The sequence below is a fragment of the Durio zibethinus genome, chromosome 2 (assembly GCF_047325235.1).
Source record: "Durio zibethinus cultivar Kanyao isolate XHJ-2024 chromosome 2, ASM4732523v1, whole genome shotgun sequence".
Lineage (NCBI taxonomy): Eukaryota > Viridiplantae > Streptophyta > Magnoliopsida > Malvales > Malvaceae > Durio > Durio zibethinus.
In genome coordinates, this window is record NC_143163.1 from 38,474,642 (window position 1) to 38,501,607 (window position 26,966).

Consider the following 26,966-nt stretch of genomic DNA (forward strand, 5'->3'; position numbering starts at 1 on the left):
CTTTGGAAGAAGGAGGAATTTGTCAATTAAAAGGTGTTGAATTAGGTTTAGATTATATTTTCTATCTCGTGTGTCACAATTAGCCGGGGTGTAAATCAATAAAATAGAATTTTCGATTGGTGAATATATATATTTTTTATTTATTTATAATCATTTATTAAATTTAATAAATAATTTTAAATAATATTTTTATATTTATTTATTAAATAAATTGAATATAAATAGAGATATATTCAATTTATTTATATTTATAAATAAATTTGATTAAATTTTATTTAAAATTTATTCGTTTGTTATTGTTTACTGTTTATTTATAATAATACTAACAAATTTATATTTTTATCTTTTATCTTAATCATATCTTAAAAGTCGTTTATATTCATTTGAATTTATTTATGTTCATTTAAGATTTATTTATTTAATTTTTTTATTATAATTTTTTTATTATTCATTAATATGTTCATTTGTATATGTTTATTAACATATTCATTTAATGTTCACAAACAAATTCGTTTAACTTAATTGAACCGAACACGAATTAAATACAAATATTCTATCATTTAAATGAATCGAACTAGAATAAACATAACAATTTTTTTACCAAATACAAATGGAGCTCAAATGCTTCAAAAAATAAACGAATAAACAACAAATAAACATTCATTTGTTCATTTCAATTTGCTTACAACAGTAATAATTAGTTTGAAAATCTTTATATTTTAATTTTATATGGAATTATAAAATTATGAAAATGGTTTTCTAAATTTTTAATTACATTTGGAATTTTTTTTCTTTAAAATTTTCATATTTATGGAGTATAAATGAAAATTAAAAATTAAAAAAAATTTATAATGAGTTAGCTTCTTTCCATTTGTTATAGCATTAACTATAGACTGTAGAGTTTGAATGGGATGGGATGATTGGTCGTAGTAGGTCAAATTTAATAATTTAAGCAAAGTTAGGAAATTAATTGGTAGTTAGGGAGTAATTATAATTAAAAGAGTTTTATAATGAGGTTGTGTTAAAGCTAAACAAAGTTTATGAATGCCCTTTTCATTCTCATTTTTATATTTTAATTAATCTACTAAATATCAATTATATAAAAACAAAGAATATATATATATATATAAATCACGATCAAAATTTTTATAAATGTTACAGTTTAAAAATTTTTTAAATTAAAATTAAAATTTATTAAATATTATTTTTAAAAATAATTACATAATTCAATTAAAATAAATATTGAAAAAAATTTAAACAAATCTTATGCACTACTATTTGAATTTTTTAATAATATAATGCTTATGTTTGTAAGCACAAGCACTACACGGTCTTGTTTATCAAATTTGTTTGTGGATCCCCCGTACTTAAAGTCAGCTTATGCTTTTAAAAAGTCATTATTGGTCATTATCACACCAATAAACAAGTTATTAAAAAAACTAAAAAGGGGGAAGATTATAATAAAAGAAGTAATAAACAAACAAGTGGAATACAAATCATCTCCCTATTTCAAATTAAATGTTAAATTTCACTTTTTTAAACGAAATTGGCTAAGTTTGATCAACATTCTATTTGAAATAAAGAGAGTAATATTTTTTTAATTAAAAAGGAGGAAGAGAGACGATTAAATATTTGATTCAAGTGGCAAAAAATTTTGTTTATTTTTTATTTTAAGGTTTAAATCTGTTTAAAGATTGTGAAAAAAAATCATAAAATTTTTATAATAAACATGCATGTTTAAATTTATTTTTAAAAATATAAAAATAAATAAAATCAAAAGAAAAAAAAAACTATGAGGGGCCCCACTGCAAAAAACAGTAAAAAAAAAAAACAACAACAATAATAATTGTAATAATAAAGAAAGGTATGGAAAAGGACAAGAAGTAAGAGTAGCACTCAAAGCAAAGTGGAGTAGGGTGATAATATAAATTTATAATAGAGGTGATTGAAATTGATAGGTGAAAGGTGATTGGGTAAGAGAGTATCTAAAGGCAAGGCAATTTTGACTATGACCACAGAGATTGTACAACGAATCAACTCAGACACCGACACGACCGCTTCTGCTTTCTGCTACGTACAAAAGTTAGATCTTCTCATTCTCCTCTTCATTCCCTTTCCACGCGCTCTTCCCTCACGCGTCCCCCACTCTCATTTTTTTTTTTGTTTTTTACATTCATTTATTGAAGGCTTGAACACTTTTTTTTTCATTGATGGCTCTTATATGAATTATTTCTTTGTAGTGGAAATTTTAGATATTAGAAAGAAATAGTGGAAATCTGTGGTTTTCATTGCTTGTTTGTTTGAAAAATAATTGATACAGAATTGGATGCTTCTGAACTCAACCAATGGAATTGGAGAAATGGGGTTTAAACAAAAGATTCCAAGATAGAGATATCAAGACTGTAATGTTGGGTGGTGGTGCAAGGTGGGACAAGTTTCAGCTGAAAGTTATGGCCATGTTTATGCAAGAGGACATGCAATGAATTAAAAACCGCCTCATTGGAATTCAGAAACAAACATTACAACAGACATACCACACGTTGCATCCTTGTTTTAAAACTCCTATCACATGTACTCGGTACTCACTCTTTTGAAATCATTTGAATTCAATCCAGGATTCCATTCCACCCCACTTGTTCTTTTCAGGCTTATCCCAACACTTTCTTCTGTAACTTTCACATAAAACATACAAAATTTTTGCCATTTTTTTCTCAGCTTGAGATATCACTCAAATCCCAAAGTTGCTGGAATTTTTTTCGACCTTTTTCGTTCCCTATGAACATCTCATTCTCAAAATGTTCCAGAAATCTAACACTTCTACCACTCTCATTGCAAAATGCAGCATATATAGTTTATATGGTCATAAAAAAGTTAACAAGTTTTCTTGAAAATTTAGTTCTCTCTATATTTTCTCAATTGTTATTGTTTTTCTTCAACGAATTTTTAAGGCATTACATCTGGGTCACAACTATTGATTTTATAAGATAATACGATCATCCACAATGGTCGCATCAGCCTTATATGGTTAAAAGTGGTGGGATAATGCTGCATTTGCCTTTGCATGAGTTACATTACCATGGTAAAAAGAAGCCTGTGACTTATGTTTCTGTTTTCCAATCTGTTTTGTGTGCATTGTAATAGTATTACAGTTCCAGACACTTGGCAAAATATCAAAGCAACTGCAAGTAAACGCATTGATTGAATCAGTCCTAAAACACGAGAGCTCTTATGGTTTCACTAAATTCACAAACCGAAGGAATGCTGTCATATATCTTGGAAGAAATCATGCAACATTATTTATGGATAATATAAGTTGTTCATAACCACCCAAAGACAGACAATCAAGTGTAGCCAATCAGGATAAGAAATGTACAAAGGCAAGCCCCATAGATCATGATAACCTCACTTCTCAAAGCTGATGAAGCAACAATGACCTAGCTCCCTCTATAGTATATCCTCAATTAATACATTAAAGCCTGTTTTCATAATTAGGTTAACGCAATAGATGGAGGATTACCTGCGGGACATCTTTGTCTGCGAGGCCGTCTGGTAGTCTTCCCCCATCCAGTAAGGCTTCTATCCTCCAGCCCCACTTCAATATTGTTAAGCTGCTGCATCAATGGCAGGCAAGTTGTTGCAGCTGCCAAAGCAGGAGAGGAGCTAGTCACTGACCGTCGCCTCCCCCTGCCACACCCGCTTCGGGTAGAGTTTCTTCTTGTCACTCCTGAATTCCATGAATGACCCATTGCTCTCATAAGCCCTCCAAATGTCTGAAGATCTTCCGTTACCTCATGCCTTGATAAGGAAGTAAGGCCTGGAAGGATGTCCCTTTGGAAGTCCCTCCGCTGCCTTCCTCGCCTTCCCTGGCCCTTTCGTGTTCGAGTTGTTAACAAAGAGGTACTACCTGTTTCTTCCACTTTAAAGTTTTCAGGAACTAGAGGCTTGGGCATATAATCCTCTTCCTTGGCTTCTGCTAATTTCAAAATCATTGATTCAAAGTAATCAATCTCTTCTGAGGAAGATTCATCTTGATCCCTTTCTTTACCTCTCAAAAGAACCTCGAACTTGCTCTCCAGATCCTCCCCAAAAGAGGAAATTGTCTCAACAAACCAATTAAGGGGGTCTGTCATAGCAGTTTCACATGAATTGTGATTGACATCATCCAAATGATTGAACTGACCAGATGATGAGATGGCAACTATTGCCTCCGCTGCACTCTGGATAAGTTCATCCTGCAGGCAGTCATCTTTGCTTTTTGCTGATTGCAAAGGTAATTCATGTGCCACTTCCAGCAATTCTTCTCCAGGAATGACATCCTCAGGCTCAGGAACTGCTGGAGCTTCCAAATCTATCCCTCCATTCATCTTCATACTGGCTCTTGGAACAGAGTGTATAAAAGAAGCTTCATCCTCATCAGCACAGGAGTTCAAGTCAATTTGATGTCTGAAACTTGATAATTTTGTATCTGCTTCCTTCTTTATGGCTGAATTCTCAGTAACAATGTCTTCGCTCACATCAAGAACAGTCATATCACAAGGTAAGTTAATATCAAGTAACCTATTTCTCCCCTTATTTTCTGCTTCACCTTCCGATGGTTGAGGAGCAGACACATACAGGGAGGTAAAAGAAGACTCATTCTTAGAAACATACTGCTTTTCAAAAATGGGAATCCCTAGAATCTTTTTGTTGTGCAGGCATTCACTTATTTCACTTCTGCTGGCATCAACATTATTGGAGAAAGAAACTGACTTCACATTCTGTGTAAAAATTTGACTGAAACCATTTCCAGTCTCATTTTTATTGGTTGACTGCTTTGGAGAAGATTGAGAGAATCTCAACTCTCCAACATTTAAGTCCCTTCCTGCACTTGTGGCCTCATTCTTACAAGCAGGCTTGGGTTGTAGCCATGGCAGCCGTGGAAGATGGTCCTCGTACTTTCTTCCTCCATCTATTTGAGGACCTCGATGCAAAACTGGCTCATTAGATGAACTGTTCGATAGCACCGCATTCAAATTGACATCACTTGTGGACTTCATATCAACACTATTTGAGCAGCTGTAGGGCTTAGTTGAACCATTTGTGGTGAAGTGCTCAGAGACCCCCTTACTATCATTATTACAGTTCAGATAATAATAATTGATTGAAGGGAAGTGGATTGAAGGTTCCTTGGACCCCGATGAGGACAAACCATTTTGATTGGACAGTTCACTTCCAAAACCTGGGTTAAGTCTAGAATTGCTACTCACCTGCCACTTCTCTCCAAAAATCCCATTGCTCTGGAGTGATATCACAGAACTCTTACTTAAAGGACCAGATGAATTAAAAAATGGGTGAGTCTGAACTGACACCGACTTCTGGCTTAAGCTGTTGGAAGGCTTTTCACAAGTCGAAACTGAATGAGACCATGGCTTTACCAGATCAGAAGAAGCAAATGGATTCAAACTAGATACATTAGAAGTCATGATTGACTCTGGATGGCAGCTATTGGAGATTTCAAGATTTCTTTCAGAAACTAAACCATGAACCATTCTTTCTCTTGAGAGATCTGCCTTGCTTTGATCAGATAGCAAAAACGTTGGAGGATCATGAACTTTTTCAAAAGGAACCTGTACCTGCGGGGAAGATACAGGCAACTTCTGTAGCTGAAAACCTTGAGAAATAGACTTTGAGTTGCTTATATTGTGCCCTGCAAACAGAGATAATATCCACATGACAATAATAAAAAATACATGTAAAATCACGATAGGAAGGATAGTCCAAATATCTGTTTCTTTTTGTCTAGCAGTAAAAGTAAAAAGACAACACCATGGAATTTATTTTCTCCACTGACTACAAGCACACTCAAAAATAAAAATGGAAAAATGACCGTTCATCATCATCTGTACAAGATGTGGCATAGAAAACAAACTAATGGCAACCAGACAAAGCCAAAGAAGATAATATGAGACTTAACAGGTAACAAATGAGAAAAAGAAGGAATATAATGCAAGTTCAGTGTTCAGGAGTGAACATTACCTGATTCAAGCACACGTGAAAAGAATCCTCTAGTATGTCCATTGTTCTCAACATGTATTTTATTTCCAAACCTATTGTCACTTTGGTGATGAGAATTCACAGAAATGTCTTTTGGCAAACCAAGAAGCTCTTGCTTTGGTTTAGGAGACAGCTCACAGCCTCCATGATAGGGGTCATGGCCTAGAAAGTGTGAATATGCAGAACCATCGGTTTCTTCAATCTGAACAGGCTCATTCAAGTCAGCCAAACTATTTTTGCCCCTCAAAAATGAATCAGATCTTGAAGCATCTCCTTGGCAATCATTCTTCCCACCATCACCATGAAGTAGCTTCCCACCGCTCTCAGGCCCAATTTTCCCATTTCCATTTGGAAGATAACTTGACATGCCAGATGCTGTGTCATCCCTGAACTGTTCTGCTTCTTCAGTATCAACGTACTCATCTGCTGGAAGTTGAAGATCTAACATTTTCCTTCTTACTTTGGTAGGTCTGCACTCTAGCACCTCAACGTCCTTTGAATTACCTCCATTTTGGGACAGAAAAGGACCAGCTTGGATGCTGCTTCCTTTCTTGGAGCTAAGGGGAGAATGACTATCTTCAACACCAGAAATTGATGGTCTACCACAAAGAGAGTTTGCTACAGGGAAGCTGGGGATATGCCATTTGTGAGCATCTTCAGTTGTAATTTGTGAGGCTAATGGGCTTGATGATAACGACGGCTCAATATGAACACGATTTTTTTGTAATTCTTTCTTTTTTATTTCATCCATCAAGTCCCTTTGTATTCTGTACAAGCGATGAAGCTCATACACCTGGATGAAGACAGAGAACTCAGATACTTAAATATCTTCAAAACAAAGTGGAGTATGTAAACAAGCAACACTCAAATTCATTGAAACATGCAAGATGAAGACCGTATAAAATTAAAAATACAAGCACACAAACACTAGAGACCTTATTACCTGATTCTTAAATATAGCCTCATGCTCAAGCATTGTTCTCTTCAATAAGTCTTTATCATACCCAGGATATGCATCTACAATGGCCCTTGGGAAAAAGCCATTGTAATACTGACCATTTGTCAAGGTTTTATCCCCATAATAATGTGGCCAGCTACAACTGTTAGAATCCTCATTGAGATCCCTCATTGAGTAATATCCTGGAAAATAGCTTTTAGACTGCACTTTTGTTCCCATTCCTGAAATCAATTAACAAGTCTAAATAATTTGACATATGATGAACAATCATAACTCCAAGAATATAGTAATTGCCTAAGGAAATTACTTGCAGTGTTATCCATTCGCATTATTAATCAAACAAGACAAACCATAGATAATGGTTACAGGCATATATTAAAGGAGCAATTTTTTTCTCTATATTCTCGGAAGTATAAAAGCAATTCTAAAGAAATGTGAGAAAATTCTCTGAAAAGATGCATTTTGCTGAAAACATTGAAAGATAGTCATTATAACAGAAGAGAGCACCTTGGCAACGCTAATGCAGTAATAGTATCCCACCCGAACCCCAAATAAACAAATATAACATTAATCACAAGCAATTATGGATCAGTTTCATGCACCATTGGAATCTACATAAACCTCAGGTTTCCAGGACACTAAGGTGACACATGAGCAAATACTATAACAACTATAAAAAGGCCACAAAAGCCAAGGAAAGGATAGCATTAGTTATGCTAGTTGTGCCAGGGATCAACTTAATTCTTGAGTTGATAAGTACTCAATAATAGCAAAGCAAGCTGTAGCTGATGAGTGGAGAACTGGAAGATGACATGAATATACAACGGCCTGCATAATATATCCACCAAGGAATTCACTCCTAGTGGAAGTAAAATTCTGTCTCCACAAACTCATTGATAAATCCTTAGGTCTTGGCAATATACGAATACATGAAAGAAAAATATACCGGTCTTCAAATTTTGGAAAACCTGATAATGGCCACACATGCATCACTTTCACTGCATTTTCACATGCCCATCATTTCTCTCATTCTTTGCAGGTTGATCGTCTTCTTTTACTTTCCTTGACATGTGAAATTCTTGACTTATTTCCCATTTCATCGCTAACATTGTTTTCTCCATCTGCAAACACCTGAATCCCTCAAATTGTTCAAAAGATTCTATTTGATTTTCCTTTACATATTTTCCTGAGCCATTAAGAATTTGTTCATCCTATAAATAGAATAACCACACAAGAAAATTGTCTCTAGTGAACTTCAACCCTATTTTGACCTGCATCCTTACTGAGGAATAGTGAGGATGGCGAATGTAAATCCAACAGGACTAGCCCATCACTAATCTGAAAAATGCAGAGCAACAACAAAACAAAACCTTGACCAACTAGCACACCTCATTATATTGCATCTGTAAATGGAGCAGTTTCTAAAACCTCCATGCTTATCTCTCTTAGCTCCCCTGCATATTTTGTGATGATCCTCAATTTCCCCTCTCAGACTTAAACACCATGTTTTTCCACCTAAAACACATTCAGTCCAGAATGACATGACAAGGAGAATAGAATGCCACCATTGCCAGGTTCAGTGAGCCGACATATAGCCATTAGAATGGAGTTATTTGTCTGACTACAATGTTGCTAACTTATTGAATCATCAGTGAATTAGCAAAAGAAAAAAAATCACATATGGTTTCAAACTCTTATGACAAGAAGTTTGTACATATTATATGGTGCTATTATTAAACCACCTAGTTATCTTTTTTATGCATGCCTATCTTAAAAATGCACAACTGTTACTGCACAATCTCAGGGATATGACCACGTTCTCATAACTTACATGAATATACCACAATCTTTAAATCCAATTATCACTCATATTTGATCAGAATGATATTTATCACCCCGAAAGGTTATGTACAGTCAGGTAACATGCTTTAGAAGTATTCGAAGTGACCTGAAGGCGAGCATATAGGCATAAGTGAGAAATATATCCTGTTGAAGTAGGCTTGAATAATGTTTGATTGACGAAAAGAAGGTAAGTTAATAATACCCGACAAGTTCTTTTCATTGAAGGAGATTAAATGAGTTGTGGGACAAATGAGGTTAAAGAAGAGATATTTGGTGGGGGTCATAGCATCAATTTCCCCTAACTACCCTACACTAAATTCCATGTAAAAAGCATATATTGAGGATTATTTCACCAACAAAATCTAATTGCAGCAAGAAAAGAGCACACCAAGAAGTAGGAACTTCAAAGCACTGCCAACTTCAAAGAGAAAAACTCGGTTAACTGTCTTGCAGTCAGTGATTTGTCAAAAATAATTTAAAAATGAAAACTTCAACAATAATTGAATAATCACAAAAGTTGCAAACCAAAGAAAAAACTAACAACACAACGAAATTATTGAATGAACCATTTATGTTTCACCCAAAAATGACTACCAACATTAAACCAAATTTAACATGTGGTATAGTTGAAGGTCAAGGTCACATTCCTGGTTGATGTGTGAATTCAACAGCAACTCAAGGGAATCTCGCAAACCACCACAAGAATAAAGGATATAGTCACCTAATATAGCAGTATTTTCCAAAGAATCATAATATTGAAGAAAAACACTCTCCCTATCTCACAGCAGTCTCATCAACTAAGAAGCTAGGAGCAATAATGCTGTAAATATAGCCATTAAACCTAGGAATCATCACATCTTTCCTTGGTAGAGTATCTCCATGCACTAAATAATTCCTATGCATTGTTTCAACTAAACTGTAAAAAGTTTTGCCCTATCATATGGCAACATAGCATAAACATAAATTCATAACTAATGCCACCAAAAGCAGAAACATAAAACCAAGATTTAGAAGTATAATGTAAGCCACAACCTCATCAATTAATCACCACACCCACTTCATACATGTTGAAAATTCCCGGATAAAGACAGAATTATGCAGAAAAAGGCGCTGACAAAGCAGGAAAGTTAGGAACCCTATGATCAAGAAAACAAAATCCTATTCTATTTATGGAGAAAGGGGAAAATAAGATGTCAAATTAGTAAGCAAAGTTAATAGAGTAGATCCCACATAACTAATACCTAAATTAATATGACATATTAGCAAATATTAAAAGCTGAACATTTCATTGAAAAAACTATGATAATCCATCAAATCAAAATTATCAACAACCCCAATTCAGAAACCACAAATGGAAGCTAAAAAGAATGAATAAATGAAGAAAAAAACCTACAGTTAACAGTACTGGTTCAATGAACTCAATTGCAAAGCCACTATCACCCGACAATTTATCAGACTCATAAAAAAAAATCAGCAAAAAATAAATAAAATTAAGAAAACCCAATTAACCAAATCATAAGATAATAAATAAAAAAAAATCCATAAGTCAAATTACCAGAAAGTGAAAAAGAACAAAATTTTACCTCAGACCCACATCCTCTAATAACCCATCCTTCAAGATTCTCACATGGATTCAGCTGCTTTACTTCCCCATCATAGATAATTCACAGCTCCCAAACAACCCAGAGTATCAACAAAGATTAAAGCTTTACGGCAACAAAAGAAACAAATACAGCAAAAACAACAAAGTGGGTGTTTTGTAACACCATTAAAGGAGCTTAGATCGTCATCAGATTGAAGAAAAAAACAGGAGATTTCGATCTACTGGGCCACTCTTTCTCTCTCTTAAAAAAAAGAATATTGTTGAAGTTCTAATTTTTATTTTTGTTTCTAGAGAGAGAATATTGAGAAGAAGAAAGAAAAAAGTTAATTGCTTTGAGGTGCTGTTAGAGAGAGAAAGAAAGAGAGAGATCCCAGATAAGAAATCTTCACACAAACAAACGACCTTCTAAGAACAGTGACATGAAATTTGTCAACATCCGGTCTCTTTTTATTCTCTGCTTTTTCTTCACTTCTCTCTTCTCTGCTCTCACATTTCTTTTATTTCCCAAAACATATATTTATATATTTCTCTCCTTGGGTTTTTGAGGAACTATAAAAGAAATGGGCATTTCTAGATTCTCTCCCCCTTCTTTGCTTTTGATACAAATATTTAATAAAAATAATATAAACTCATTATTTATTATTATTTAATTTAAATGAATTATTTAATTTTTTTTTTTTAGATTCGATTTCAACGTTTATAATTTTTTTGTGATCTTTATAAAAAATTATTAATAATCTCTAATTTAGTGTAAAAAATTATTACTACTTAAAAACTAAATTGAAATGATAAAAAATAAATATTTGTCGTATTAGTGCAAAATAAAGTTTGAAAAGAAACAACAAAATCTGCTAATGCAATGGGCAGTATTAATTAATTAACGTTAATTACATTGGTTTTCCATTTTAAGCAGTGTTTAATTGGGTAATACAGCAGACAAAAAGTGGGGCCCTGTGATACTGTGTGAAGGATGAGGTTTATTGAGCTTAGGAGAGACATGTGCGGAAGAGAGTTGATGTAATAAATGCCCTTCAGAATCAGACATAATTACGAGATTAGATTTTTGTTCTTTCGATTAGAACCGGTGTTTGTGGTTGGTTTTGATTGGTTGATCCTCTGTTCACTTTAACTGCAAAAAGGCTAATTTGTGGGTACTGATTTTCACTACTCTTAAGTTGTCGTTGGTTCTCTACTCTAAAACTTAAAAAAATAATAATATAATAATAATAAGAGTTGTATTCGAACACGTGGCTTCTTTTTGCAGGATACTTTCGGATTATCATTGGATGTGGCCAATAAAAAAGCGAGTCAATTCCCCAAAATGTTTACAAACAAAGAAGCCCCTACTCACACTTTGATTATTTCTTAGGTTTTATTGTATTTTAATAAAATTGATTATTTATGTATTTGTATTATATAAAATATTAAAATTTATATATTTATATTATATTTTATATAAAAATTATATATCATAATTTATTTTAATATAAAAAATAAAATATTTTTATTTTATTAAATAAATATAATTATTATTAAAATTTTAAATTATATCACTTTTGTGTCTTATTTTTATATCATATTCATATTATATTATCATATTATATTTTAAATTATCAAATATAAATTTAATATTTAAGTGATTTTAAATATAAATATGTCTTCAAATCAAGAACTTAAATTACTAAATAAATGAATCAAAATTTAATTTAATAAGTTTATGTAATTATTTTTAAAGGATAATTTTTGTATAAAAATTTATGAAATTTTATAATAATTTTTTTACCTCGTTAATCTAAAATATATAATTTTGATAAAATATAAAACATCTTACTCTAATTTATGGGACTGAATAATTGTATGCCCATAAGAATAGAAATGACACTAAGAATGGCAAGTTTAAAAAGATGAAAGCATATAAGGAAGTAAAACTTGAGGTAGCTGTAAATCCCATAATAAACCATATAAGATTTTTTACATGACATATAAAACAAATGTCTTCACTTACCAAATATTAGGTAGAAATACTATATTTATCAAATGTTAAAAAATTAATGTTTCCTTTGACACTTTTCTCATCAAGTTCAATTAAAAATAGAGGGTAGTGATATAGACATGAATTCTTTTTCTTCAAACTAATTTTTTCATTAAGAAAGTGCCATTAGATGCCATTCAAAAGAGTCATTAGAAAATAAATATATAAAAAAAAGTCCTTCAAAAATAGGTATTTAAGTAAAAAGAAGAAGTATAAATTAAAATGGGAGTAGAAATAATTTTTCACAATAATAATAACATAGAAATTAATCAGAAAGAGAAAGAGAGGGAGTCAGTTAAATTATTATAAAAAATTTCATGATTTTGAACACTTCATTCCCAATTACTCTCTCAAGTTTACCTTAATTTTGTAATTATGAGATACCTAACTACCTTATATAATTCCCATGTCCAAATAAAACAAATTAAAAGAATCATTCACCATAAGATTAGTAAAGGTAATTTTTTTTGGCCAGTAGATTATCAAAGGTAAATTATTAATTGTTTTATGCATGAGGTAGTAATATGTGTTGCATAAAAGTTATAAAGATATTTAAATTCGAAATTTAATCTAATTGATTTATATTGTTAATTTTAAAGTAATATTTATTTTTTCATCTTAAATTACAATCTCTTTTGTGTTAAAATATTAGAGAGATATTTCAATGTGAAAAATATTTGGTAAACTTAATTACAGGAACATTATTCTCATCCACATGTAATTTTGCTCACCAAAACTAGTAATAAAAGATTGGGTTAAGGAAGCTTTACCCCTTTCTTGGGGTGAGTCTAATTTGACTAAAATAAATGTTAAAGGAGTTTGAAATACTGTCAAATGTTTAACCTACTTTTTCTTTTTCCCCTTGATTTAATTCTTCTTTGGCAGCAATTTGACTTTGTCTGCATTGAAGAGCTAAGATCATGTACTTAATGATGTATAAGAAAAATATTTAGGGATTGCCACAATCAAGTTGTTGAAATTGAATTCTTCAACTCAAAAAAGTTGTGCAACCAAATAAAAATAGTGCAAAGGTAGGGATCAATTAGAAGAAATGTTAGAATTTGACTGTTAGGGAATTACTTGGAATCAAGAGGATTTCAGTGCAGATGACTTCAAGAATTGCACTGAAAGGAAAACCATTTTATTGGACCATAGTATCCCTCCTATCTTTCACATATTTATCATCAACACAAGAAAAAAAAAAACAAAAGCTATATGAGAAGGACTAGGACTCAAGACTAATTCATTTTTCTAATAATTTATATCTCAAAATCATTTAGGTATGAATTTGGGAATAAAATTTAATTCAATTAACTTATATCATATCAATTAAATTAAAATTTAAAATTTGAATTTGAGTATTTGTAATATTTTTATTAAATTACATCTGTAAAAAAAAAATGGACATGACCTCACAGTGTTAAAAAAATTTAAATAAAAAAAGCAAAATCATTTGTCATTTTACCATTGGATAAGCATCTCATTTCTTGCGTACTCGCATTAGACAAGAAAGTAAAATTTAGTTTTGTAATTTAGAATACGATATGAATATGATATGAATATAAGACATGAAAGTGACACGATTTAAAATTTTAGTAATAACTATATATAAGTTTAATATAATAAAAAATATATTTTATATTTTTGTGTTGATACGAATTATAACACATAATTTTTATATAAAATACGGTACGAATATATAAATTTTAATAATTTATACGATATAAATACACAAATTGTCATATATATTAAAATCAATACCATCTGATTTGGGTAAGCTTGAATTTAACTATAAAACAAATTTCAGCAATATTTATATTTAATTAACTGTTGATTGTATGAAATTTTATATTTCATAAGAAAAATTATGAGTTAATAGTTGATGCATTGATTGTCAATCAATTTTATTTAATATTTCATTAATGAACAAAATTAAAAATTGCAAATCCTTAAATTAAATTATTTTATAAATTAATTAAATTTAAATAAACTGACTAATATTTGTTTTTAAAGATCTAATTATTTTTAGGTTTATAAGTTTGATATACAATGTCATTACATCAAATATCAACTCAAAAACTATTGTCATACCAAGCAAAAATAATTTGTATATATGCACCTAACGACCAAATTTTGTACATCCACACTTTGGTTTTCCAATGTGCCTTGAAATTAAATCTTAAAGATATTCCTTGCTTCTGTTTTTATGGTAAAGAATAAAATTGCTGAAGTTTTAGGAGGCATCCTCATATCAATTAATGGAGAAACTAAGAAAATAATAATATTGCGTGTTAAAATTTCCTTCTATATAATAGGACTATAGATCTTATATTCATTCCATACATATGAACATTTGACTCAATAATCAATAATATATATATTATATATAATTTTTTTACTCGAAAATTAGATTAGAATCTCACTTTTTAACCGATATTTGAATTGAATTTTTTAGTAAGAAATTGTGTATCAATTATAAAATCAAATACTTGGTAATTCGAATGATTTTTTTGTAAATTTGGATATATATTTTTTTGTGTGTATATATATAATTATCAGATCTAAAATGTTAAGTCAAATTTATTTTAGCCGACAAATTACATGAAGATATTTAGCAAATTACATTGGAATTTAACATTACTAGTTCGAGTAATTAATAGTTGTTGTTCAACCTTTCTAATTGAAAACATTAATCTTAACTACTATAATATTTCCTTTAATTTTTAATCAATTATTGTTATTGAAGAAAAGTGGTGCGCCACATTGTGGAAGTGGGTTTCAATCACATACTTAAGTCATTAATTCACATTTTTTTACAAACTCTATTAGTAAATAACCTGTCCAATAATGAATTTTATACACAAATTTTCAGAGAAATTGATGGGTATGTATTGATAGCTTAATTTGATTTAATCATGGTATGTATGGGCACAAAAATTCCTCAGTACTAACATTATCAGGTCGGACCACAGCCCTCTATCCCTCCAATATTGATCATGCAATCCAGAGCTGACAAAAATAAACATGAATTGCGTATGGACACATACACATTGATTTTTTTTTTTTTTTATGATTGGACCAAAAAAAATTTATTGCTACTATTATACAGTTTTAATAAATAAATTGTGGATACCAAGTGACCAACACCACCTCTAGAGATATATAAAGTACAATTTCATTTGTACGTGAAAGAGGACTTCAATTCTATTTTTGGTTGAAGTCATAATCAAACATTGAAGATTAATTAATGAATTGCTTCAACTTTTCAAATGAACTTAAAGGAAAAAATTGATAGCATAGTTAATTCTTTCAATGCATCAAGTAATAAAATACGAAAAAAAAAAGATTTTTCCACTGCTAGAACTTAAGATTCAAATTCAAAGAATTCATATTTAAATTCTAAGACCAACTTCTTGTTTTTTATTATATAAAATAATATCATATGATGATCGGTTAAATTATAACTTAATGGGTAATCGAAATAAATTATTGAATTAAAAAAAAGTCAATAATTTGTAAAATTTATTAATAAAATATTAAACTCTTAATTTTCGTAATCATAATTTAATTTTTGATAATTTCAAATATAAAAAAAATAAATAAATAAAAGAAAAGTAAAACCTGTATAGGTTTTGTTTTCCTTGCAGTCAAACATGGTTGGTTAAAGATTTAGTTGCCAAAACAAGTGAGGGTCAGATAGGATGTGAAAAATGTGGCCCAAGTCATTATCAACCTATTAATCAAGACATAAGAACGTTATATGTAAACAACAAACGACTAAAATGGGTTGCGAGTCAAGCAAGTTTTTGTAATGATTCTATTCTACAGACTCTTTCTTAGATATTTAATATTTTGTGAAGGTTAGGCCCTTAATCTTAATTGTGGTCCCCTTTAATACTTCTGCATTTGTCATTTTCATGGAAAATGTGTGAAGCTTTCCAAAGTCTGAACTAATGGGAAGATTTAGCTAACTATATGTTTTTGGTCCCACCATGGGTTTATGTATGGTGAAAACAATATGTCCCACCAGCGTTTGATTGACTTAAAATTGAGCTTTTCTTTTGCAATCGTTTGATTTTTTTTTGTGTCGCATTTCAATGATTTCATTTTTCCACTTTCATCAAAAGGCTTTGTATGTGAAAAAGGACTCCAAAGTCCAAATACACATGCCGTGAAAATTAGCTTATTTTCGGAACAATTGGATGATCACTTCACATAATTAAATAAAAATCCAAATTATCACTTTACATAATTAAAAAAAGAAGGATTTGATTAATAGGTGTTTCATAAATACGAGTTATAATGATGTATAATATCCGTTAGTGATTGATTCAATTAATTAAGTTTTATTTTTATCAATTATTAGGTATTGAATTTAAATTTTTTTAATAATCATTTGTTAAAATCATTTGAAATACATAATTTATAATCATCTGTCTTAAATTTTAAAATAAATATATTTTATTCTAATATAAAAAATTGAACAACTTATTTATTTTCAAATTTTTTCTACCAAAATTAAAATGACGTATCATTTGATAATTTCATCATTGAATTTTATACGTCTTAATAGTGATTTTTTTTTATATAAAATGAATTAAATAGTGATTGTTTGTTCATGATCATCATTAGAAAAAAAAAAAAAAAAACCAGTAGTACTAACGTTTAAGATCGCACAAAGTAGGATAGTAGGAGCAATTCATTTTATACATATGATCATCATTACGATGAAAGCAAATCGGGGAAAAGTCATTGGATAGTGGGAATGATGAATAAAGAAGCTGTGGAGCATCTAAAATCTTTCATCTGAGCATGTTTTTGTTGAATAAAATAGCTTAGTCTAGCAGCTTTTAAGTGAAACTTTGCAATCAGTCCTGTAACAGAAACTAGAATTATGTAAATTGTAAAGCTAGATGCCTTTTTTTTTTTTAAATTAAAGCTTAGACACTTTGGGCCGGCAAGTTTGCTTTTCATCTACATTATGACTAACACTACTTCCCATAACCCCCAAAAATCCATCAAATAATAATGGAAGGACGAAATAAAGAGGAAATTAGCCTTAATTGACTACGAAATACCTCAAAGAAATTAGGGATGAGAGCTTAATCTTGGGAAATAAGAGAATTTGATTTAACATTATGAGTTAGTATTTGATAAATATAAATTTTTATATTTTCAAGAGATGTTAAGATATTTGTTCTTTTTTTAATTTTAAATATATCATAAAAAATACGTGTCACTCTATTAATTTTATTTGTAAAATTTAAAAATTTATTATCAATGTATTTGATAAATTTTCTAATATTATTTGCAATATATATCGACGCCAATAAACTAATAATTAAAAAAAAATATGTGACAAAATTCTAACATTGTTTATAGATATGAAAAGAACAACATGGTTTAAGAGATGTTATATATTCTCAATTTCAGATTTAAACATGAACATCATGTGTCATTCGATTAATGGGAGAGGCAAATGAAGTATGGATTTTATTCCTTTATAAAGTATAAAACCAGATCTGCTTTAGGGCTTTCGATCTCTGAAAAGGAGATAGTAATTGTCTAATAGAATCAATCTTTCCTTTTTTAAGTTTCTTAACATTTACACTATTGACTATTCCGCAATTAAGCTTGGCCTGACCACCCTTATTATCATGGTAATTATAGGAGATTATGATTTTTATAAATAATTGACATTTCCTTTTAAAAATTACATGAGAAATTATTGATTTAACAATGAGTTTTACAAATTTTTTTTTTTTTTTACCCATAAATTTAGTTAAGGAGAGTTTATTTCTCATTCTAAAGTTGAGTATTACCCTAAGTGAAGACTTACATTTATTTTATAAATCGCCTATAAAAAAAATTACTAACAGCAAAAATCAAACTTAGCTCTTATAATTTTTATGGTTTGAGTTAATTCCGAACTATTTATTAATCAAGGTTAAAATCATAAAAAAATTCATGAACTTGATCATTTTATTTAAAATTATTTTTATACTTTAATTTTTACTTAAATAAATTTTTAATATAAATCAATCATCTTTTATTCGAAATAAGGGTTTATATGAATACAAATAAAATGATAAAAATTTATTTGAATATAATAAAAGTATAGATATTTTATTTGAATAAAATTTAATAGTTCAAGTGGTTTTTTAGTATTTTAACCTAAACTTATTGTTTTCACTGTAAAATTGTAACGCTAAATTATACGCTATGATATCCCAAATTAGGCCTAACAAATTATAGATGTTTTTTTTTTCTTAATAATCCAATATAGGATCCATAATGAATTGCTTAATTTGTTGTGCCTTTGTTTGGTTATATGTCGCAAGTTCCTTGTGGAATTTCCAAGAAAAAGGTGTGAAACAGAATTCCCAAATTCGTGAGAGGCATTTTTGCAGGCCAAGAAAAAGACTGAGAAAATTTTCGATAGAGATATTCTAATGGGAATTCAATATATATAAATGGCAAGTTTATAAAAATTAATATATTTTCGTCCATTAATTTAATAATCCAATTCACCAAATTAAAACAAGTAGGTAGGGCTTGTTTTATACACAATCATAATCAAAACAAGTTGGCATAATCAATGATTAAGGCAATTTGATAGCTGTCCATTGAATAAAAATTATGCGTTTAATTCACATGGCAGAGCAGAATTTTTGAAGATCATGGTCTCCATTAGGATAAAAACACATACACACACACAATTATAGAACAAGAAATTGGTATTTCAATTCTTCAATTTCATAATTTTCAAGTTAATGGGATATTATCTTACTTAAGTTGGATTACTTTCATTATTGTACATATTTGGTAACAATAAGTGTGGTCAAATAAAATCATGATTTATGTTGTGGATTTGGGTTGAGTGGTGTTTGGATTAATCATGTTTAAGGAAAGGTAATTATTAAAGTCAATCGTCTGGCAATCAATCTCATTTGAGTATTTAAAGTCAACATAATATGAGAAATTATGTTAGCATCATTACTTTTTTTCTTTAGATTTCTATGTTTGGTGAGAGTCATTTGTTTTATTCGCCTTTCAAGGAAGAGAATTTGAACTCGCAATTCGAGTAAAAATTTATGAATTAATTATTGAATTAAATATTTTGATGTCATTTTATTTGATATTTTAAATATATGACTGAGTTTCTTCATAGCTTTTATCTTAATTTCAAGGAGCAAATTAAGGAACAATTTTCATAACTTTTAGGATGGAAATCACAAAGTATTAGTGTTGGAGCAGGTCTAGGGATGTAAATAAATAAAACTTTCAACAAATTATTTGTAAATATGTTTTATTTTTATTTGTTTATATTCGTTTATTAAATTTAATAAATAATTTTAAATAATAATTTTATATTCGTTTATTAAACGAATCGAATACGAACAATAGTATATTTTGTTCATTTATATTTATAAATAAATTTATTTAAAATTTGTTCATTTATTCTTTGTTTATTGTTTGTTTGTTGCTTGTTTATAACAATATTAATAAATTTATATTTTTATCTTTTTACTCTAATTTTATTTTAAGGTTCGTTTATATTTATTTAAGATTTATTTAATTAAATTTGTTTGGTTATGATTTATTTATTGTTCATAAATATATTCATTTATATATTCGTAAATATATTTATTTAATATTCACAAATAAATTTGTTTAATTTAATTAAATAAATATAAATTAAATACAAATAATGTATTATTTAAACAAATAAATATAAATGAATAAAGTAATTTTTTTAATAAATACAAATCTAACACAAATATTTTTAAAAATAAATGAATAAATCACAAAATTACGAATAAATTCGATTCGTCTAAAGCCCTAAGCAGATTTTGTTTGAACTGAATTGTTGACAACAATTTCTTAAGCTTTTTAAGTTTTGTCTGCCATTGGGAAAAAGGATTCCAAGAAATTACATCTGGGAGTGCTAGACATGTTGGAAAGAAGCAACTCTAATTTTCAATCCAGAACAGTTAGGCCCTCGTACATGCCTCTGACTAGATAGAGCGCAAATAGAAATTTGTCGGAAATTTATGGTAAATTGATAATCCTTGAAATTCTTAGGTAAATAATTACTTTATCATGTTAATTGAAAATTCATCTAATTAATGAAAAATAGGTTTAATTTAATTTAATTAATTTATGTAATATTTTTTTGAAAATAACATTTAATTTAAATTTAAAATTTAATATTTGTAATTTTTTTATATGTAGATTATGATTTTTTTATATCATAAATTCAACCAATTAACATGTGACAAAATCACTGAAAATTGTAGCCAATTATGCAATTAAGCGAGTACATTCCTCAAGGAAAAGTACGTAAAGATGTTTATAAAATTGGATCATATTAAATTAAATTTTAAAAAATGAGATAAAAAATTAAGTAAATTGATATATTTATGAAATTACATCAAATTAAAATAAATTAAAATTTATAAATATTTGAAAAATTATGTTCGAATTAATCCATCGTAATTTAATTATAATTGAATAATTTTGATTTAAAATTAAAAAATACGTGATATTATATAAAATCAAATGAAGATAAACAAAAGAAAAATCATACTAAAACATTTCACTTTTCCTAATCAAATTCATCACGCGGCCTTTTAAAATTATAAAAAAAAAAAAATGAAGAAAGGATTTTCAACCGTCATTGGATAACGCAAACTTATTATTACGAGGGAAAACAGATAATGAGCAATGACGACTTGTCGTCGTGAAATTGCCAGAGGGACATACAAGTAATTCCAAACATTATTCAGACCTAAATTAGTTAATTCAACATTGAGATACCAATATTGTCCGTACACAGTTTTTATTTTTTGGGCTTGCGGCGGGCGACACCAACTCTCAAATCCCCATGCCGATCAATGTCCATGAACGTTGGATTTTTTTATAAGAAAAAAAAATACCGAATGATATGAATATATATATATATATGAGTTAAAATTTTGATAAAATAACAATAAATTTGATAAAAATTAAAATATATATTTTAATATTTAATATATCAATGTAAATTATATATATTTAATAATACAAATTATATAATAAATTATTAAGTATCTCAACTTTCGTTTCCTCAAGGAGGCTTCTAAATACATTATTTTAAATTTTTTTTTACACCTCATCAATTTATTTTTTAAAATATCTACATAATAAATATCAAATTGATCTTTTAATAATTTATAATTTTATCCTATTCTTCTTTTTTTTTTTTGTCTTTTTCATCATTTTTTCTCTTATATTTAATCAAATTTGATTTTTTTATATTTTCAAAAATCTATATTTGAGAATATAGCATGATTTTTGAAATTTTATTTTCAAAAATTATGATTTATTTTTAGAAATAATTTTTTAAAATTTATGTTATATTTTTGAAAATGAAGTTTTTCAAAAATAGATTTGTAAAAACTTTAAAAGTTTTTAGGAAACAAAAATAGATTTAGTCTTAAAAGTTTTTTAGAAATCTATTTTTAAGAAGCATGAATTCTGTAAAATTTATTTTATAAACCTTAACCTATTTCGAATGAATTTAAAATAAACAAAATGAAATAAATTTGGAAATCTTACTTTTAAATAATAAATAACTAAAAAATTATGTAATTTTGAAGTTAATTGGATAGATTTAAGGTTAGTTTGAGTTTGAGATTAAAGAGAAAATAACAGAAAAAGTAAAATATATATTGAAGGTATTAACGAAAAATTAGTTGTCGAGGGATAACGTTTATTTTATAAAAACAAAAAAAAATTAAATTTAAATTAAAACTGTATTTAGAAGTGAGATATATAAAATAAAAAATGGGAGTAAATAAAATTCTTCTTCCCCAAAATTACGACACTAACTCTTTAATATTGACATGACGAAATTGCTCTCATGTGGTCCCCACAAAAGGGCAATCAATTCTTTCACGAAATCCAAGGAAACAAACGAAGCGAGCATCTTTGCTTTCCCCCGGCTTTTTCGAGAAAGTAACTAAAAAATTATGTCCCCCACTCTCAGAAATTTACCAGATTTGTCTTTTTTAAGGTCACAATTTTCTCAGAATCTACCCTTCCCATTACAAAAGCTAAAGTTCAGAAACAAAACACGCTTGCTGCCATGGTGCCTTCTCCTTATCGAATTTACTTGTAGCATAATAAAAATTAGTGGTGTAAATGAATTTATCATTGAATGAATAGTTTGTGAGTAAATTGAGTTTTTGTTTATTTATTAAATTTAATAAATATTATAAATAATATTTTAATATTAATTAATTAAATAAATAAATTATAAATATAATAAAATGGACTCATATTCGATTTATTTACATTTACAATAAAAATTCAAATTATAATTATATTATCTTAATTCATTAATAATTATTATTTTAGATGCAACTTACAAATTAGATAATGTTAATTATACATGCTAAAATTCTTATTCTCAACTTTCAATCTCTTTTTCTTTTGGATTAGGAGAATTTCATGATGAGTTTGATTTAATTAATAAAAAGTTTGAAAGCAATGGGTAAAGATAAAGTCTCGATAGAATAACGTTTTGATAAGAACATGCAATTGCAAGTCTAATTTATCCATGTTATTAGTCAAACATAAAATAGTTTGTAATGTTTTGCCTCTTATAATTATCTCTTGTAATTATTCTAAGCTTACAGATTATTATATAAATATGTAAATTTATAAGTTAATCAATATCAAGCATATTTTATGTTTATCTTGCCTATTTATGGTATTAGAGCTGGTTTAAATTCTTGCCAGCAAGAAAATTTATGAATACGAACAAATCCAATATTGAATTCAATAACAATTCCACCAACATTAATCACTCAACTATGATTGGAAATAATTTAAGTATTTCTCATTTTCATTTGATATAGATAACATAAATTTATTTATTATTAACTCTGCTGTCCAGCTATCTATTAAACTCACCTCTTCAAATTATTCAGCATCGGTCCTTGATGCGATGAGAATCCATGTTTAATTCCAAAAAATTAGATTCTCATTTGATCCTAAAAACCACTGTCGCGTGTGATCCCAAAAAATTACCACAATAATTTTTTTAGATCAAATGAAACTCTAATGCGATAAGAATAAATTTTCACCTTCCTTCACCACATTAGAACTCGTCATTGAAATGCTGACAACTAATATATATATATATATATATATATATATATATATATATATAGGCTTAGCATGATTAAGGATAGTTACTGGCCCTTTAATTTTGTCACATGTACCAAATTTACATGTGAGACTTTAAATATGTTGTGATATCGGGTTGTGTTTATTAAATTCATTTAAAAGTAAGGAAAAAGATTTTAAAATTTAAAAAAAAAATTTCATTTTGGTATATTTATGATGGAAATCCTTTGTTGTTGTGTAAGTTAGGGTCGATATTTGATGCTTGTCATTGTAAAATGAAGGGGTTGATCAGTCATGTCTCTTGTTTGCTGGGTAGGTATAAGATTTTATTCCCAAAATATAAATGTCCAGTTGGGATTCCACTGTTTTTTTTTTTTTTTATTATTATTATTATTAAAGAAAGATGGGACGACATTCATTATTCCATATCTTGTAATTGTGGGTCAATTTTTTTTTTTTTTTTTATAAATTACGACCTAATTGGTCCAAATAGATCTTTTGAGTGCTAATCAGGGGAGTTTGTTTCGTTTCATCTCTTAATTTTCAATTCCTCTTATTCTGGTTTGGCAAAAAAAGTTGTTTATTATTGTACATTATTCATTAACAATAATAAAAACTTATCCAGTATTTGATTAATTCATTTTTTTTCTTAAGAACGAGGATTAAAATCTCATTAATTTCCTTCAAATTGAAATAAAAGAAAATAATATTTCACTTAATAATTGGTGCATTAAAAAATAAAATTAGAATCTCTCTTTCAATTAAATAAAAAATACTTTTTTATTTAAAAAAACAAAATGATCCAATCCCAAAGTAGAACTTTGAAATTTTTAACTTCCAATAATTGCGGTCAGGTGTCTCACTAAATATTTTTATCACATGAATTGATCACGTAATCAATTTTTATTACATCCTCTCCCTCAAAAATTGAGAAAGCAGGGGTGAATTTAATAGAAGTAATATTTAAAAGAAAAAAATAATTTATTAATAAGAATTCAAGAAATAATTATATCACTTCACTTAACTACACTGTAGTATTAAATACTTGATGGTATCACCTACCTTAAGAAATGCAGTAAAATCTATTTGTGGTTATGTAAAAAACCTGAAATAAATTCTCACAACCATCAATGATGTGATTAATCATAGTTGTCAGTCACTATTTAGTCAGCCATTTCAAGAAAAAAATATGTTTTTTTTTCTTGGCAAAAAAAAAAAATTTGTTTAGACGCTTAAATTTGTCACTTTAGCTAAACACACACATTAAGATGAGCTCCATAGCCAAAATCATTTGTTCAAATTCCTTATTTCTGGGAAAGTTGTAGCCATGTTTAGTTGACTACAGTCTACAGAACTCGATAACAAGAGAAAAAGGAAAATGCAAAAAAAAAAGGGAGGAAATGGAATACATGATTGGGGCTAGAGAGCCTCTGTTATAGGTCTTTCATAAGTTTGTCCATTTGATTCCCACTTGTAAAAGCTTGTTAATTTCTAATGGACTCATGTGACTTACCCTGAAAATAAACCTTTAACTTTCATTTTCGAAAGGGGAAAAAATATTGATTTTCATATAATAACTTGCAATTTAAACTCTAATCATTATAATTAAAATTTTAATATTTTATCAATTGATGGAACTTGACACTATAACTTCTGCCATAAAAAAAAAATATCCTGATGAGTATACTGCTATACTGCCTGGCGTAAGCCATGAGAGTTCAAATCACCCAAGATGATGTGACCTTACTCCAAATGGATGTTTCCAAATGGATGTTACAACTTCGGCTGAATTCTACTGCCATGTGTTAGACAACGTGAGAAGTTTAGATTGCCCAACTTCTTGTCTTGGTCCCTTTCAACTTCAAAGTTGCAGTCGGATATTGGCTTTATTTCTTTTTTGACAAAATGCATTCAAGAATGTACCATTAAGATATCCCATCGCTAGCCCATAGACAAACGATGGTTAGTCTATTGACAAAGGTTACTTCCCTAGAACTTCTTGAAAATATATATGGCCCATTTTGTTGATAAATGGGCTCAAAGATCTACGTTCTCATCTGTTGTCACGTAGGAAGTACAAATTAAAAGTAGTAGAAATATGAACAGCCGTATGTTATGTGGGTGGAAGAGAAAATATTATGTGAAAATACTTCAATGTTGGGTTCATCCCACTTTGATCGCAATTAATTCCATGTATCAAAACCAAAACGTTATTCTTGTGATCTCAAAAGCACATGATTGGTGGGAAAGCAAGTACAAGAATTTGCATGATATTTTCTGCACACACACAATAATAACCCTTGACAATGATACTTCCACCCATTATTTTCGTTCCGCCACACTAGGCCTCACTTCATTTGGTTTCATGACAATAATGCCAAACTCTTTACAAACATTACTTCATTTCCGTGGCCTCCTGGCCCAGAACCACCCCTACTCCATCTCTATTTTTCCTCTTAAAGAAGATCCGCAGCTGCAGCTGGTGTTTGTAAGCAGGCTGGGCCGGTGTTCATGCTAGTGATGCAGCTAGAGACTGATTGGGCAGGGAAGATGTGCCACGAAGAACCAGCTAGGGCAACGGAGATAAAAGCGCATAGAAATATATGAATAATGTCGAAGAGAGTAGCTTGGTGGAGAAGTATGACAAGAATGACATAGTGATTAAGGACCCTGCTGGTGTTCAAGGGAGACAATGATCGTTGATGTTACGAATATGTATTTGAAGGAACAAAATGTTAACCCAGATTTGGTGGGACTATTTGAAGGAAACTTATAGGGAAGCTAAGTTGTTCATGGACAAAGAAGGATATAGATGCTGGTTTACACCCAATTACAATAATAAAACTAGCTAGATCACCAAATTTCATCAATTTTATTCACAGGAGTTTGTACTTCCTTTCAAAAAAAAAGGAGACATCAATATCTCAAACCCAATTTTGTGTTAATGGTAGGTAGCAATATTTTTATGCATGTAGTTGCCTTCAAATGCGCATTAAATATTCTTGGAATTTCGTTTGAAAATAAAAAATAAAGCAATTGCCAGTACGAAAGGAAGAAATGTTTGAAATAATTTATTTTTATTTTTTCATTAAATGGAATTTCTAAGAGAGGAGAACTACTCATAATCGAATATTCTGAATTATCATGACTATTATTATATATATATCCAAAATTGTTGTTTATTTAATGTAGCCGACAAGCCTTTTCTGTCAAATATTAACAGTTTGGTTATATAATAATTTGCAATTAATAATCTCTCTTTCATTCTCTCTTTACTCCCCAATATCTCTCCCCCGAAGAAACGAAAGTAATTCATTCTTCAA

General features: G+C 29.0%; 1 protein-coding gene across 5 annotated transcripts; it reads right to left on the minus strand.

Annotated features, from left to right (window-relative positions):
- Window positions 1–3,242: 3,242 nt before the first annotated feature.
- Window positions 3,243–10,926, minus strand: LOC111318296 (uncharacterized). Of its 5 annotated transcripts, none has more exons than XM_022921068.2 (5): window positions 10,417–10,926; window positions 7,938–8,122; window positions 6,977–7,212; window positions 6,016–6,826; window positions 3,243–5,686 (listed from the first exon to the last, which is right to left on the minus strand). In XM_022921068.2, the coding sequence occupies exons 2-5, from the start codon at window positions 7,975–7,977 to the stop codon at window positions 3,489–3,491; spliced, it is 3,285 nt and encodes a 1,094-aa protein (XP_022776803.2). In that variant the 5' UTR covers window positions 7,978–8,122; window positions 10,417–10,926; the 3' UTR covers window positions 3,243–3,488. The 5 variants fall into 5 exon arrangements, with proteins under 5 accessions (XP_022776803.2, XP_089612218.1, XP_089612210.1 ...); XM_089756092.1 differs by lacking the exon at window positions 10,417–10,926 and adding an exon at window positions 9,632–9,684 and having other exon boundaries at window positions 7,985–7,989; XM_089756084.1 differs by lacking the exon at window positions 7,938–8,122 and having other exon boundaries at window positions 6,977–7,173.
- Between the last annotated feature and the right edge of the window lie 16,040 nt (window positions 10,927–26,966).

What these genes read in the sequence shown, in the direction of transcription:
- LOC111318296 (XM_089756092.1), bottom strand. Translation starts at nt 9,669, where the DNA reads ATGGCTATATTTACAGCATTATTGCTCCTAGCTTCTTA. An exon ending in AGGCTATATTTAAGAATCAG is followed by an intron (nt 6,827 to 6,976) that starts GTAATAAGGTCT and finishes GTCTTCATCCAG; the next exon opens with GTGTATGAGCTTCATCGCTT. An exon ending in TTCACGTGTGCTTGAATCAG is followed by an intron (nt 5,687 to 6,015) that starts GTAATGTTCACT and finishes CTCTGTTTGCAG; the next exon opens with GGCACAATATAAGCAACTCA.